The sequence below is a fragment of the Heterocephalus glaber genome, unplaced genomic scaffold (genome assembly GCF_053883595.1).
Source record: "Heterocephalus glaber isolate CG9 unplaced genomic scaffold, H.glaber_assembly_v1.0 deba00000347, whole genome shotgun sequence".
Taxonomy (NCBI): Eukaryota; Metazoa; Chordata; class Mammalia; order Rodentia; family Bathyergidae; genus Heterocephalus; species Heterocephalus glaber.
In genome coordinates, this window is record NW_028258143.1 from 32,405,609 (window position 1) to 32,420,738 (window position 15,130).

The window sequence follows — 15,130 nt, forward strand, 5'->3', positions numbered from 1 at the left end:
TCAACTGCCTCGTCTGTCAAAAAAGAGGATAAGAAGAGCATCAAACTGAGAGGGCTGTTATAAAGACTAACTGAATCCACACCTGTAGTCTCTAGTTGGAAACCGAAGACAGAGAAATAAATCCTGAAAGCAAATAGAAAGAATGCTTTACCTATAAAAGAACAATTCAAATGACAGCAGATTTCTTATCTGAAACCATGGATACCAGCAGGAAATGGCACAACATTTTTTAAATGCCAAAAGCAAAGACATGTCAATGCCAAATTCTACACTGAAAAATATCCTTTGCAAATTGGAGACATGAAGTCATTCTCAAGCAGAAGAGCACTAAAAGAATTTGTTACCAGAGCCAGGGATTCAGTTCAGTGGCACCACACCTGCCTTGTAAGTGCAATGTCCTGAGTTGAATTCCCAGTACCAAAAAAAAAAAAAATTATTACCAGCTGACCTACTCAGAGAGAATGCCTAAAGGACATCCTCTCAACATAAATGATTGGCTCCTTTGGGCCATGTTTATAGGCCACTTACCATTGGAGGAACTACTTTAGCTATGTTAGTCTGTTTGCTGTTGCTAATAACACAATATCATAGACTGGGTGAGTTATAAAGAAAAGAGGATTGTTTTGGTTCAAGGTGAATGGGCTGCACCTGGTGATGCCTTTTACTGATGTTGCCTCAGGCAGCATGGTGAAAGACAGGGTGCACGTGTGTGTGGGTCTTTCCTGGTCCTTCCCACTTCAGGATTCAGTCATGGGTCTCCCACCCTGGTGCCTCTGTTCAGTCCAAACGGCCTCCCCAAATCCTCACCTCTAAATACCATAGTCAGATCTAGCTCTACCCTGATATCTTAAAATGAGGATTCAGTGTAACTTTCAGAGGGAACAAACCATTTCAAACCATGGCATCACCCAAACTTTAAAATCACAGTCATATGAATAGATCAAAATGAAATCCTTTTAAAATGTTCCAGTGGCATAATGTAATTACACTAGATATCAACAACTAAAAATAACAGAAAGATATCCAAATAAGGCAGATTAGGGTGTGGGAAAATGGCTGGACAATTGGGCAGGATCTGTCAATTATGGAGACCTATCACATCTGGAACACATGTGCAGAGCAGCTTTGGAGCCTGGTGTGGGATGGCCAGTTCTGACATCAGAAGAAGGGGGATATAAAAGACGGCAGCCATTGTTCTGGTGGCCACTGTCTTCTTGCTCTTGCAGTGGCCCACTCTGAGAGCAGAGTGAATTTATCTTGACAGCATTTCTTTTTGAGCACTTTTTTTTTTTTTTTGGTACCGAGGATCGAACTCAGGTCCTTGCACTTCTGCAGCAGGTAGTGAAACCACTGAGCTAAATCCCCGGCCCAAGCACTTTTTTTTTTTGGTACCAGGGATCAAACTTAGAACTTTGTGCTTGGGAGGCAGGTGGCAGCACCACTGAGCTAAATCCCCAGCCCTTGAACACTTCTTTTGCATGTCTTTTCCACTTCTTTTTCTTTTAAATAAATGTTAAACTTTTACATTCACCAGTTGTCTGGTCCAATACTTTGAACAGGACAAGAGCCTGGAAAGGACCACTGGGCACCCTACTGTCTGCTAACACAAACACTTGGGAACTAAATAATGCATTTTAAGTAATATATGAGTAAAACATGAAACCTCAAATTAAATAAAAATACACAGAACTGAATGAAAATAAAAGTTCAAAATATTAAAACTGGTAAGATAAATCTAAAACTGTTCTGAGAGAAAAATTTATAGAATTAAATGTTTAGAACAAAAAGAAAGGCTTCATTTTAATCATCTAAGCCCCCACCTCTAGAAACTAGGAAAAGAAGAGCAAAATAAACTCAAGTCAAGAAGAAAGAAAGAGGGGCCAGGGATTTAGCTCAGTGGCACCGGTCCTGCCTCATAAGCACAAAGTCCTGAGTTCGATCCCTGGTACCACAAAAAAAGAAGAAAGAAAAACAGCAGAATTCAATGAAACTGAAAATGGAAAAAAACAGAAAATCAATAAAACAAAAGGCTGGTTCTCGAAATGACCAATACAATTAACGAATCTTGAACAAACTGACAAAGAGGAAAAAGGGAAAAGACAGTTTCTAATGTCAGAAACGAGAGAGGAGTCATCATCTACATACTGTAGCCACTAACAGGATTAAAAAGGAAATATCATTAAAAAAAAACCTCTTTGCACAGAAATTCAACAACTTAGAGTAACTACACCAATTCCCAGAAAGCCAAAAACTATCAAAATATTTCCAAGATTAATTAAATCCTGGGGGAGGATGTAAAAAGAATTAAGATGTGTTATATACATGGACCAATTTCCTGTAATGAAACCATTGTGGTCCTACAAAAATGTACTAATATCTACATAAACCCCACAGCTAACATGGTAATTAACAATAAAAGACTGAATGCTTTCCCTTATGACCAAAAACAAGCCACATGCAGCAGTATAAGCCCATAGGCCCAGCTACTCTGGAGGCTAAGGCAAAAGGATCACTTGAGCTCAAGAGTTGAAGTCCAGCCTAGGAATCACAGCCATATCATGTCTGAGGGAAAAAAATAAGAAACAAAAAAGCCCAGACCTAAGTCTCACATCTTATAAAAATTAATTCAAAATGAATCAAGCATTTAAATATAAATTATAAAAGGTTTTAGAAAAAACAGAAAATCTCCAGGACTAGACCTAGATTTCTCAGACATGACACTAACTGGCACTAAAAAAAGCTGGGAGAAAGCAAATCCTACAAAGGACTCGTGTCCAGAAATAACCCTACAATTCAACAGTAACAAACAAGGAAATCCACAAACACTCCAGTTAGAAAATGAGTAAACAAAATGAGCAGGCATTTCCCTTTAGACAGGTACAGATGGGAAGAAAGCACATGAAAGTATATCTAACACCCTCAGCTATTAGGAAAATGCAAGACCATACAATGGTTTGGATATTCTTTCTCCTTGACTGAGAATTGAACCCAGCGTCTTCGCACTGAGATATATTCCCAGTTTTGTTTTTGTTTTGTTTTAGGGACAGGCATGGTGACACTAAATTACCAGTTTGCCCAGGTTGAACTAGAATTTGAGACCCTCCTGCCTCAGCCTTCCAGAGTGGCAGTATTACAGGTGTGCATACCCACACTCAGCTTTGGATATGGTTTGAGCTTGTCTTCCAAGGTTTCCTGTGTGGGAGCTTGCTCCTCACTGTGGCTGTGCTGAGAGGAGGCCATTGGGGGCCTGCCTCAGGGGGGTTAAGGTAATGCTGAGGGACCTCTTCAGTAGTTCTCTTGAGAGAGTTGTAGCTAAATGTGATCTTATAAGACTAAATTCCCAGCTGTGGGGGAGGCTGAGTTAGAAGGATCATTTGAGCCCAGGATTTTAAGACCAGCCTGGGCAATGTAGTGAGACCCTATCTAAAATGAATGAATGAATGAATGAATGAATGAATGAATGAATGGAGTTGTATGGAAGGGGCACGCCTGGCTCTTCTCATGTTGGCTTCCTGTCAGTGACCTCTTCTTCCCACACAGCCCTGCACCCCACTCACCCATGTGCACCCAGCTGGCACCAGAGCTGTGCCTTGGAACCTCGAAGACCATGAGCTGATAAACCTCTTCCCCTGGTAAAGGTAGCCTGCCTCAGGTGTTTCACTTTAGTTCCCAAATATTATAGAATGGCTAAATAAGCCATAGTGATGGCCCCACATGCTGGCAGAGGAGTAAAGAAACTGCCTCATGTTTCAGGGGGGACAGGGAAGTGGTACAGGTCGCCAGTCTGCAAAGTGGTCCGTGGCTCCTGGTGAGGCTAAAAATGTGCTTATGAAACAGCCCATACCGTGCTCCCGAGTTTCCCTAATCCGTGAGAGCTTATGTTCACACAAACACTCACCCACTTTCATCCATAATATTAAACACTGAAAATAACCAAACTTCCTTCAGTGGGCAAATGGCTTTCAGACAATCTGGGGTGCATCAACCCTGTGGAACACTACACAATCATACAAGGAAACAAATTATTAATCTACACAACAATTTAGGTGCAGCTCAAAGGTGCAGGGGAAAACACACACACAGAGTTACAAAAATGAAAAAGGAAAACACAACTGGGAGAAAACATTTCCAAAACATATATTTCAACAGAAGACTTGGCTCAAGAATATATAAGTAATTCTTACAACATAATAAGCTCAATTTTATTTAAAAGTGACAAAATAGAAAGATAAGTTAGATAGAACTCTTGAAAACATTGGCATAGAAAAAGACTATGAACAAAACCTCAGTAGCACAGGAACTAGCATAAATAATCAACAACTGGTATCTCATTTTATTAAAAAGCTTTTGCACTGCAAGAGAAACCACCAACAGAGCTAACAGACAACCTACAATGTGGGAAAAAATTTTTACCAGCTGTACCTTAGACAAAGGTCTACTAATCTAGAATATATAAAGAACTGGAAAAAATCAGACACCCCAAGTTCAAAGACCCAATTCAAAAATGGGCATCTGAAATGAACAGACATTTCTCAAAGAAGTAAAAGCAGCAAATAAATATACGCAAAAATGTTCAACATCACTGGTCATTCGAGAGATACAGACGAAAACAACACTGAGATTCCACCTCACCCCACAAAGTATGGCTGCTATCAAGAAATTAACAAATAACAAATGCTGGTGGGGCTGCGGGGAGAAAGGAACCCTTCTCCACTGCTGTTGGGAGTGCAGACTGGTGCAACCACTGTAGAAATCAGTATGGAGATACCTCAAAGATCTAGGCCTAGAGGTCCCATTTGACCCAGCTATTCCCCTGCTGGGTATCTTTCCCAAAGAATTAAAAGAATCATACCACAGCGATATATGTGCACCCATGTTCATAGCGGCACAGTTTGTAATAGCTAAAGCTTGGAAACAGCCTAAGTGCCCATCAACTGGAAACTGGATAAAGAAGATGTGGGGTTTTTTTATAAAATGGACTACTACTCAGCCATAAAGAATGAGAAACTAGAGATATTTATAGCTAAATGGTTGCATATTGAGGCCATACTCTTAAGTGAAATAAATAGGACACATATGTGTAAATACCAAATAGTTTCTCTAGTGTGAGAAACTGAAAGTGTAAATAATGATTAAAATGAATAATTCATAATTTGAAATAGGAAAAGGTCCAAAGGTGTAGGGGTGGTGGAAGGGGAAGAGGAAAGGGAAGACAGGAAAGGAAAAATTATGAGAAAAGAAAAAAAATGGAAACGAAATCAATGTAAATAGGGAAGGTTGGAGGGGGTGAAGGGTGCACAGGTAATGCGGAAAAAAATAAGAACCAAGATACATCACGTACAGGTACAAACACCCAATGATAAATCTAAACATATTATATACCTAAAATGTACCAATAAAAGAATGGTTTTTTTTGTTCTTTTTTTTTTTTTTTGTACCGGGGATTGAACTTGGGTCCTTGTGCTTTCGCAGCAGGCAGTGAAACCACTGAGCTAAATCCCCGGCTCACCAATAAAAGAATTTAAAAGAAAAAAAATGACAAAATATTTGAACAAACACCTCACAGATGGTAAATAAGCACATGAAAAATATTCAGATCATTCATATTAGGGAAATGTAGATTAAAATCCCAGTGAGAGCGAGACTGAAATCTTAGATCTTCTGGTGGATGTGAAAAATGGTAAAAATTATTTTGGGAACCAGTTTGGCAGTCTTAAAAATCAAAACACAGCTGGGAGTGGTGGCGCACACCTGTAATCCCAGCATTTGGGAGACTGAAGCAGGAGTATCACCTTGAGTTTGAGGCCAGCCTGGGCTACATAGTGGGTTCGAGGCCAGCCTGAACTACCTAGCAAGACCATCTGAAAAAAAAAAAAATCAAAACATACCTTCCTTATGTTGACTGAGAATAAAATCAGTGTAATCAAGAACAAAGAAGCTGGGCCTGGTGGTGCATGTCTGTAATCTCAGCAGTTAGGAGGCTGAGGCAGGAAGATTGCAGCAAGTTCGGGGCCAGCCTGGGCTAGATAGTGAGACCCTGTCTCAAAAAAAGGAAAAAAAAAAGAACAAAGAAAATCACATTCATCTGGGGGCTAGAGTTGTAATCTAGGAAAACAGTCTTGGAAATGTGCTCCCAGGTTTTACAAAATGGTGGCTGTGTTTATAGCTTTAAACAGGAAGGAGGTTGGAAATGACCTCACCTGTTCAGAATTCTGACTGGAGCTGGCAGAAGCGAAGCCTTGTGTAAGAAAGGGATCAGGTGTGGTCTCAGTGTCTGGAGAGTTCGGAGAGGGGCCCACTGCACAGATCAGTGCACCCACCAACCTTCAGGAGTCTGCGCTGAACCTGGTCCACCCTCCTGGGGGGTGCAGCCCAGTTGAGGGTGCAGCGTGACTGAGAGCTGATTAAAGACAGCCTCCCACTCCGTTTTAAGGTTCCCAAACCAATTGTGTTAGTTTTATTTTTGTTTGTTTATTTTTAATTTTTTAATTTTTTTGGTACTGGGGATCAAACTCGGGACCTTGCACTTGTCAGGCAGGCAGCAGAACCACTGAGCTAAATCCCTGGCCCCTCTTTGTTTTTATTTTTACTTTTTTTGAGACAGGGTCTCGTTTTGCAGTTCAGGCTGGCCTTGAACTCCCAATATTCTCCTGGCTCAGCCTCTCAATGCCGGGATTACAAAGAATTGGACACAGCACACAACAGTAAGGAAACAACACCAAAGTTTAATCAGGCGACAGCACCTTTAGTAAGAAGGCTCCTGCCTGCAGAAAGGAAAATGGCATGAGCTCTGAAGGTGTTGGCTTTAAGAATTTTAAATGTTGCACCAGGTCTAGGAAGCCTCCCATTGGGTCTTCCAGAGCATGACTGACAAGATGATTGACAGGTTCTGAGTCATGTCAGCTGTGTCTACTGCGCATGTCGTTTCCCAAAATTCAGTTATAATTGGATGCATGTGATGCAGTCCATATGCATGATCATCAGTGAGCTCCAAGTGAAGGAAGGTTACTATAAGGAATAAAGGAGGATCTGGCATGCATGTGTCCTGGTATGGGATTTTGAAATTTTTAGGGCAGACTGAGGGGTCTTTGTTTTTTAATCTCTGCATCCTGGTAGGTAGTAGGCCTTAGGACAAAGGTCAGAGGGATGGCCCTGGGGTTTCCCAGGTTCAGGTGGGTGGAGGGGAGTGGGTCCATAGGCCCAATTGTGCTATTATTCGTTCTAATCTTAAAGCACTGGGTGTTCAGTGAAAAGCCTGAAGTATTTACTACCTCAATTTGCTGGAACGTAAAATCCCAAATTTTTCCTTCCATGCACCTAGCATCTGCTGAAACTGCTCAGTGTTTCATCTTTTGGGGCCTCTTGTAATCCTGCCTTCTTTGTGCAGTGAGGAGTAGCTGAGAATTTGAGGGGAGTATGTAAATCTGTGGCTTCCTTTCTGAGATTTTCCTCCTTCACCTTCCAGGTACTCAGGTGGGCCTGACCTGGCCCTCAGCTTCGTAAGGCTGCTGTCAGGTAAAAGGCCGAAGACCAAGACCAGACCAGGCCAGAACAAGCCTTAATAGGGGAACAGATCTGCTGAGCTGTCTCTGAACAAAGGAGAGACAAAAACAATATGGCTGGGGCAGGAGGAGTCTTTTATAGAGACTGGGTTGGGGTTTGTAGGGGCTGAGGCAGGGTTGAGTGAGGTAGTGACTAGGGAATGGAGGACCGGGGATATCACTAGTAGTAGGAGGTGAGCGAGTATTAGGTTACTCTCTAGGTGGGAACAGGGGCATGCTGGGAAGAAGGGTTCTTTGGTGGGAGCAACCATCTTGGCATGACGTTACACAGGGGAGGGGGCAAGGCACGTTAGGAAGAGGGCAGCTACTATACAGAATAGGGGCTGAGGTAGTGGGAGACCTATCAGCTGCTACCCGTTTTATTCCCTGGGAACCACAAGAGGAACAATCACTAAAGTGAGGATGTTTCTCTTTTTTTTTTTGGTACCGGTGATCAAACAAGGTTTTGGACCTTGCATTTGTGAGGCAGGTGCGGTGCCATGTTTCTCTTCTTTTGATGGCTGAGCCCTCTCTCCTTGTCTCTGGTCAGTTCCAGTGAATTTCAACCGTGTTTGTAATTATCAACAGTAGATTAATCTGATATAAACTGCTGTGCCCTTACTAGAAGAGAAATTATAATCAACTAAATCTTTAAAAAATTTATTTGGAGATAGGCTTCCTACACAGTTCAGATTGGCTCTGACTGGGCTGGGGATTTAGCTCAGTGGTTCCGCCACCTGCCTTGCAAGCGAAAGGACCCGAGTTTGATCCCTGGTACCAAAAAAAAAAAAAAAAAAAAAAAAAAAAATTGGCTCTTAAGTCACCATGATTCCCTGAAAATAAGACCTAACTGGAGATAAAAAAAATAGCCTATCCTTGCCTTACCTGCCATTAGTGGCCACTGAGCAAGAGAGTATTTCATGCAGTGTCTGCATGGCACTGGCCATCACCATAGTATTGACTAACTGGGTTGCTAGGTCATTCCACTTGGGGTCTCATTTCCAGAAACACGGTATGTAGCCCAGGCTGGCTGCGAACTTGTGCTGATCCTCCTGTCTCAGGCTATGTTGCAGGTGTGCATCCCATGCCCGGCTTTTAATTGTTAGTTGAATGAAGTTCAACTTCCTTTTATCTTGCTGAAGGTTACACAAATGCTTTCACTTTGTGACAATCCACCAGTGTGTCTGTACTTTTGTGTACATGGTACACTTTTATGAGAAAACCCTCATGTTGTGTCTGTCAGCACCTAGCTCAAATGCTCAGAGACTTTGTGTTCCCAGGTTGAACCCAGTCCCTCCCAACTCTCCTGGTCACAACTGGCCAGCAGGTCCAGTGAGGTTCACTCCATGGTCTCCCCCGACTCCATAGGCTTCACCTGAAGCGTGTTTCCTTGCAGCGGCCTTTCTGGCCCACCAAACCCCTCCTCAAGTGTCCTCTGGGGTGCTGTCGCAGCAACCTCCACCTCAGGGTGCACTGATCACATCAGGTTGACTTAACAGCAAGAACCCTACCCTACCTTTCACTTTTGGGGGTGCCATCTTGAACAGGCCCTGGTAGCTGTCCAGAAACTCAGAGACAAGGAAAAGCCCGAGTCTCTCAGAGTGCCACCTTGCCTCGAGGCTCCCTCTCCCACTTCGACTGTTGGCTGGGGACTGTCTGCAAAGGGCAGGTTCCAGAGACTGGGGGCCTGGTGGGGGGCTGCATGCTAGCCTGACTGCCATCAGAACTCAGAACTTGGGGCAGGGATTTAGCTCAGTGGTTTCGCCGCCTGCCTTGCAAGTGCAAGGACCCGAGTTTGATCCCCGGTACCAAAAAAAAGAACTCAAAACTGACTGCCATCAGAGCCTAGCTCCAAGGTCAAGCTCCAACTTCAGGTAACACCTTCCACTCTTGTTAGGATTTTCGACTTCAATTTGCTCTTCCTAGACATAAAAGCTGAATGAAAACTGAGCATGGTGGCACACAACCTGTAATCCCAGCACTTGGGAGGCTGAGGCCAGGAGGGTTGCTGTGTGTTCAAGGCCATCTTGGGCTACATAGTAAGTTCAAGGCCAGCTTGAATTATAGAGTGAGACCCTGTCTCAAAAAACCCCCAAACAAACAAAACGAAACAACACCAACAACACAAAAATGACTGACCAGACAGATTTAAAGAAGAGAGGAAAAAGTTTATTGTGTTGAGCAGACCTTATTTTCATTACAGTATCAAGAAATTCTTTCTCAGTTCCCTTTGGATGCAGAGACCCTACAGACTTAAACCCCAAAGCTGTTCCTGAGCATGGGGCAGCACCTGAACACATGTTGAATTTAATGGGACAGAATTACAGTAAGGTTGATACTTATAAAGATTGTTAAAACATTATTTCTTTAAAAATCCTAACCTTTGTCTCAGTTTTCCCTTGTTTACCTTATTTCTGTGTTAACTATTTGGAAAATATGGTACAGTACTTGATAACTTTTTGTTCCAAATCGTCAACATTTGGTTAAGTGTATTTTGCTTTTTGTTGCTGTTACAGTTCCTCTGCAACTCTCAATAGTAATAAGTAAGGCAATGCCGAAACACAAGTGGGAGGAAGGCCTTGGATCTGTACCCCATGCTATGTCCCACTTGCCCTGCCACAGCTGCCTCTGTGTTGCTAGGGAACTGGGAATGCTCAGAAGGGGGCCTCTTGTTTGCAAAAATCATTACCATGGACTTTAAACTTTACAGATTACTTCTAGGGGGCGTGCAGTTGCTTGAAGTCGATTTTGTGGTTTGTTTTTGTAAACTGTCAGCACTCAGTGACACCGTGAGGGAGTGGGAGCCTCTGCTCCATTCACTGACTCATTGCGCATGGAGTACAGAAGCAGTTTCTGTATTATATGGAGAAATAAAACAAATAATGAGAAGTGTACATCCACTAGATACTCTGAAATCTCAGCAATGACCTGAGCTAATCATAAATTCAATCAGGTAATGAACAAAGTCCTAATTTAGATCCTTTCTTCACTACATTAAGGCAGAGAAAACAAGACTTTAAATAAATAGTTACCCTACCAAACTAAGCCTATGACAAGCTATATTTGATTCTGATTACTGCCAGAAAATGACCCCGTAAAATCAGGTACTTAAAAAGTTAATTATTAAAATTAAACAATGGTATACATACTTAAATAACTTTGCACATGATATATTCTCCATTTTTTAATTCACCCTTCACTTTTGTTACCGAGACAAAGTTTCCATCAAGTGTCTTTACCAATACACTTCCCTTTCAGTGAAATTCTATCCAGGAAAAATGGACCAGAATTCCCTTGTAACTCTTGAGTTGAATTATTTCTTTTATTCATTTAAGCCAAATTCAGAACAGCAAGTTTAGAAAAAGACTGCTTTCATGGACCTACATGTACTCATTGGGGAAAGTGGGGAGGAGAGGAGCCATTCTCTGCTGTGTGAGTGGTGTCCAACCTGCATAAGACAATATGGTGTCAGTAAAGTACACTTCCCAGCTAAAGGGAGCTTAGAGATTTCCTTCCTTCCTCTCACCTGGGCTAGTCTCTTCTAAAAATTGTACTCCCCTCTCTAGCTCTCAGCCCTTCATAAAAGTTGTTCAGGCAGAGCCTTAAGGTTCAGAACATAAAGATGTGTAAACAGCAGAGGAAATTAAGCTCCCTTTACAGAAATTGTCTTAATATATTCAATATGTCATCTATGCTATCTCAAGAGTTGAGCTCAAAATACACGGGCCACTGTGAAGCCTGTGCACTTAGTATATGCAACACCTGAATGCTCAATCTGAAATGCAATTTTTGACAGACTCTCAGCCTCACCAGTCTTACTGAAAATCCACATGTCATTGCTCTCAATGTGCTAAGTACTCAGTACACTTTAACCAAACCCAGGTGGCCAGAGACCCTGACCATGGCACACCCCCAGAAGCAGGCTGTGACAGGTTCTGATCTCAAACACACTGCTCACAGAACAAAAAAACAGGTTCCCATTACTGCATGTCATTCTGACACATCACATTATTTCATATCACTCTGCTGATTCAGAAAGGGAAATTTCCACTATGGCATGATGAGAAATATAAATCCATTATTCACAAAGGCTACGAACAATGCACTGTGACAGTTTCCAGAAGCTTGAACTTTCAGAGCTATCAGTTTCTGCTTCTGGAGAAAACAAACTATTCCAAGGCACAGTATATGTTCTCAGAGCAGACAGGACAGATAGAGCAACCAGGACTACATTACAGTGGTACCACCATTCCCCGGGCACTGGTTAATGTGGAAAGGGGATTATGCTACATAAGGAAAGAAAGAGATTGGCAGAAGGAGGGGCCTAGACTTCCTCAGAATTAAGCTTGTATCATTCAGTCAACTACTGATAAGGCTTATGTCACGGCGGTAACAGATACAGACCATCAGTGACACCAGGAAACACACCCTACAGAGAATGTATGTATTTTAAAAACGCTGTACCTTTTATGTAGAATATTCATGAGAGTTGTTAAAAGGCAGGGTGAAAGCTGGCTAGTGGAATCAGCATTTAAAAGCATATCCCACTGGCCAGGGATTTAGCTCAGTGGTTCCACTGGTCTGATCCCTGGTACCAAAAAACAAAACAAAACAAAACAAAAGCATATCCCACTGACTTGAGTATTTCCTGCTCAGCCTCCCAGACAGCGCCCTGGGGAAAAGGTACTTTTCTGCCTACAATTCTGGACAGCAGCTGCAGCCTCTCTGAAAGCTTAATTAAATGTGAAGATGAAGCCTGAACAAAAGTTTCTTGATGTCACAATCTTATCCCTTTAACTGCTTGACCCAGATTAGGGCTGGGCAGGGAGAAACTATGCCACAGCCTTTCTCCCTTCCTCAACTTCTTATGAAATTATGAAAGCAAAGTCAAAAGGTCCTTCAGAGCTAGACATGATGGCACATACTTGTAATCCCAGCACTTGGGAGGCTCATGAGCTCCAGGTCAGCTTTTCAGCCTGGGCTACATAGGAAGATCCTGCCTCAAGGACCAAGAACCAAAACCAAACCAACACAAAACAACAACAAAAACTTCTTGAGACTGTGAGGCTCCTAAGCTACCTTTTGCATCTGAAAATGGAAAAGATAAATTATTGATATTTGGAGTAACACTGTGGTTTAAAAAGAAAAGTGCACATCAATGGCTTAGAAGGGAGTAAAGACTTAGCTATCCACTTGCACCTGTTCCTATTTTTCTGTTTTTATGTGGGGAAGGGGATAAAACCTAAGGCCTCACTATGCTAGTAAGCACTTTCACCAAGCTCTCTGCCATCCTTATTTTTAAAAAGTGGGCAAAATAGGAACAACAAGTCCATGTGAACTGGAAGGCAGGTGCAGTGTTCATGCTGCTGAACCAACAACACACTGAGGACCTTTGCCCATCCTCAGCCACGCCTCCTCCTCCAGGGGCAATGCTGGGCAGTGAAGGAAAGACACAAAGAAACAGCTAAGGGGCTGACAGTGCTTCGTGGTGCAACTACAGCACAACAGAACTGCTGTGAACTCTACTAATTTCTGCAAGCCAAAGGCAATCACAGAGCTAAAACAAAAGGAACACAGGACACTATACAAAAAAGCATGAGTTCATAGTCAGAATCCTTCCTGGTCTTAGACCTGGTACCACTTTGTTGAGAAAAATCCAAGCCAACTGCCTCTGAGTCTAAGAAAATGCTATGTAGGAAAGAGAAAAAGATGAGGTGACTGTCTGGAGGGAGCCCAAGTCCCCTGAGATGGATCACTAGGTCACTAGGGGCTTGGGACGGCTATGTCCAGTCAGGAAATGGTTGACAGACTTTAAAAAAAAAGAAAATGGAAAGAAAAAGCAAAGACTTTCACAAATACAAAAACTGTTTACAAAACAATTACCTAAGAAAGTTCACTGGGACTGGGTGGGGAATAAGGGTTTCATTTCATATTAGCCACAATGGTAATGATGGTTTATAAAAGAGAACCAGCAAATTCTAATCTTCCTCCCCCAACACCCCTGAGCCCTCCTATGCCTATTTTCTCTACCTTTACCCCAATCAACCATTCCCATCTGTCCCAAAATTAATTTGCTTACCCACTGTACTGAGCCAACCCTGAAGATACACAATTGCTGATTTGGTTTTGATTGAACAATGGACCTAGCACTTTGGAAGAGATGGGGGGAGGGGCACAGGGGAAGTGTTGGTATAAATTTCCAGGTTTGTGGGCCTTGGACAAAGCTTCTGCCAGCCTGAACCACACTGGGTGGGCATCTGAGGTGCAGCCTGAGCTGCAGGTAAACTGAGGTAAGGAAGAACATGGCAGCTCTATTGGCCTCCTTCCTAGGATAGTGCAGCATGTGTGTGCTCTTGGATGTGGGCTCCAAAAGATTCATCTTCCTGCTGCCGCCGCTGCCATTTCTTCCTCTGGTGAGAAGACTGCTCTTTACAGAGTCCCAAAAGATCAGCCACTTTTCTTCCTCTGAGGTACAAATCCAATAGAGCCCTGACCCCGAAGATCCAGTGCCCATTGGTGTGCAGAAGTCAAAATCAAATGCTCAGCATCAAAAGGGCTGGCACACCTGCCCAGTGAGTTTATCAGCAGTTGTATAGACAGAACAGAAAAAACTAGCATTTAGTATAAAAACTGTTTTTCAATGTTGCCACTTCCTATCTTCCTCCACAGATCATAATTCTTCACGTCGTGTCTGAGATGCTGTAGGAAAGGAGAATAATGGAAAATAGATTATCCTCAAGTTATAAAAATATGGAGTGGGTATTTTACCCCTACTTTCATTTTGACTCCCTTTTAAAATTTTATTTTATTTTTTTGGTTTTTTTTGAGACAGGATCTTGCTATGTAATTCAGACTGGCCTTGAACTCACTATGTAGCCTAGGCTGGCCCCGAACTCACAGCAATCCTCCTGCCTCAGACTCCTGAGTACTGGGATTACAGGTGTGCGCCACCATGCCCAGCTTTTCTTTTTAAATTTTAGAAGCTTTGGTTTGGTGGTTTTTGTATTAAATTTTAAAAGCAAAAACAAAATAGAGGACATTTTAAAAAACAATGAAACCCCAAGGCGATTGTGTCTCTTCACAGCAGCCCACTCTACACTGTAGGGTATATTTTTATTTTTTTCCTACTTTTAATTGGCCCAAACTTGCGCTTCAGAGCCCAGTTTTTTGCCTACTCTTATTTTTTCCCCACCCTTAATAAATATGAAACTTTAGAAAAACAAAACAAAATAAAACAAAAACACACACACACAAAATAATGAAACTCCAAGAGACAGAGGGAAGGGAGAGGGAGGCAAGGGGATATAAAAAGAATGATGTGGACCAGGATTCAGCTCAGTGGTTCCGCCACCTGACTTGAAAGTACAAGGACCCGAGTTCGATCCCTGGTACCCCCCCTCAAAAAAAGAATGATGTGTTATGTACAAGTACCAACTCCCCATAATGAATGTAATCAATATGTACCGCAAACATGTACTAATAAAAATCTTTTTTTTGGTACTAGGAATCGAACTCAGGACCTTGTACTTTCCAGGCAGGTGTGGGGCGCCACTGAGCTACATGCTCAGTTTGTACTAATAAAAATAAAA

At 42.3% G+C, this 15,130-nt stretch overlaps 1 protein-coding gene across 7 annotated transcripts in view; it reads right to left on the minus strand.

Moving 5' to 3' along the window:
- Window positions 1–9,688: 9,688 nt before the first annotated feature.
- Uggt1 (UDP-glucose glycoprotein glucosyltransferase 1) overlaps window positions 9,689–15,130 on the minus strand; it is a 134,826-nt gene continuing 129,384 nt past the window's right edge. For all 7 annotated transcript variants that reach the window (XM_087198852.1, XM_087198844.1, XM_087198859.1 and 4 more), the window contains one exon: window positions 9,689–14,240. In XM_087198852.1, the coding sequence (XP_087054978.1) occupies window positions 14,212–14,240 (29 nt within the window). In that variant the 3' untranslated portion in view covers window positions 9,689–14,211. The remainder of the gene's footprint in view (window positions 14,241–15,130) is intronic.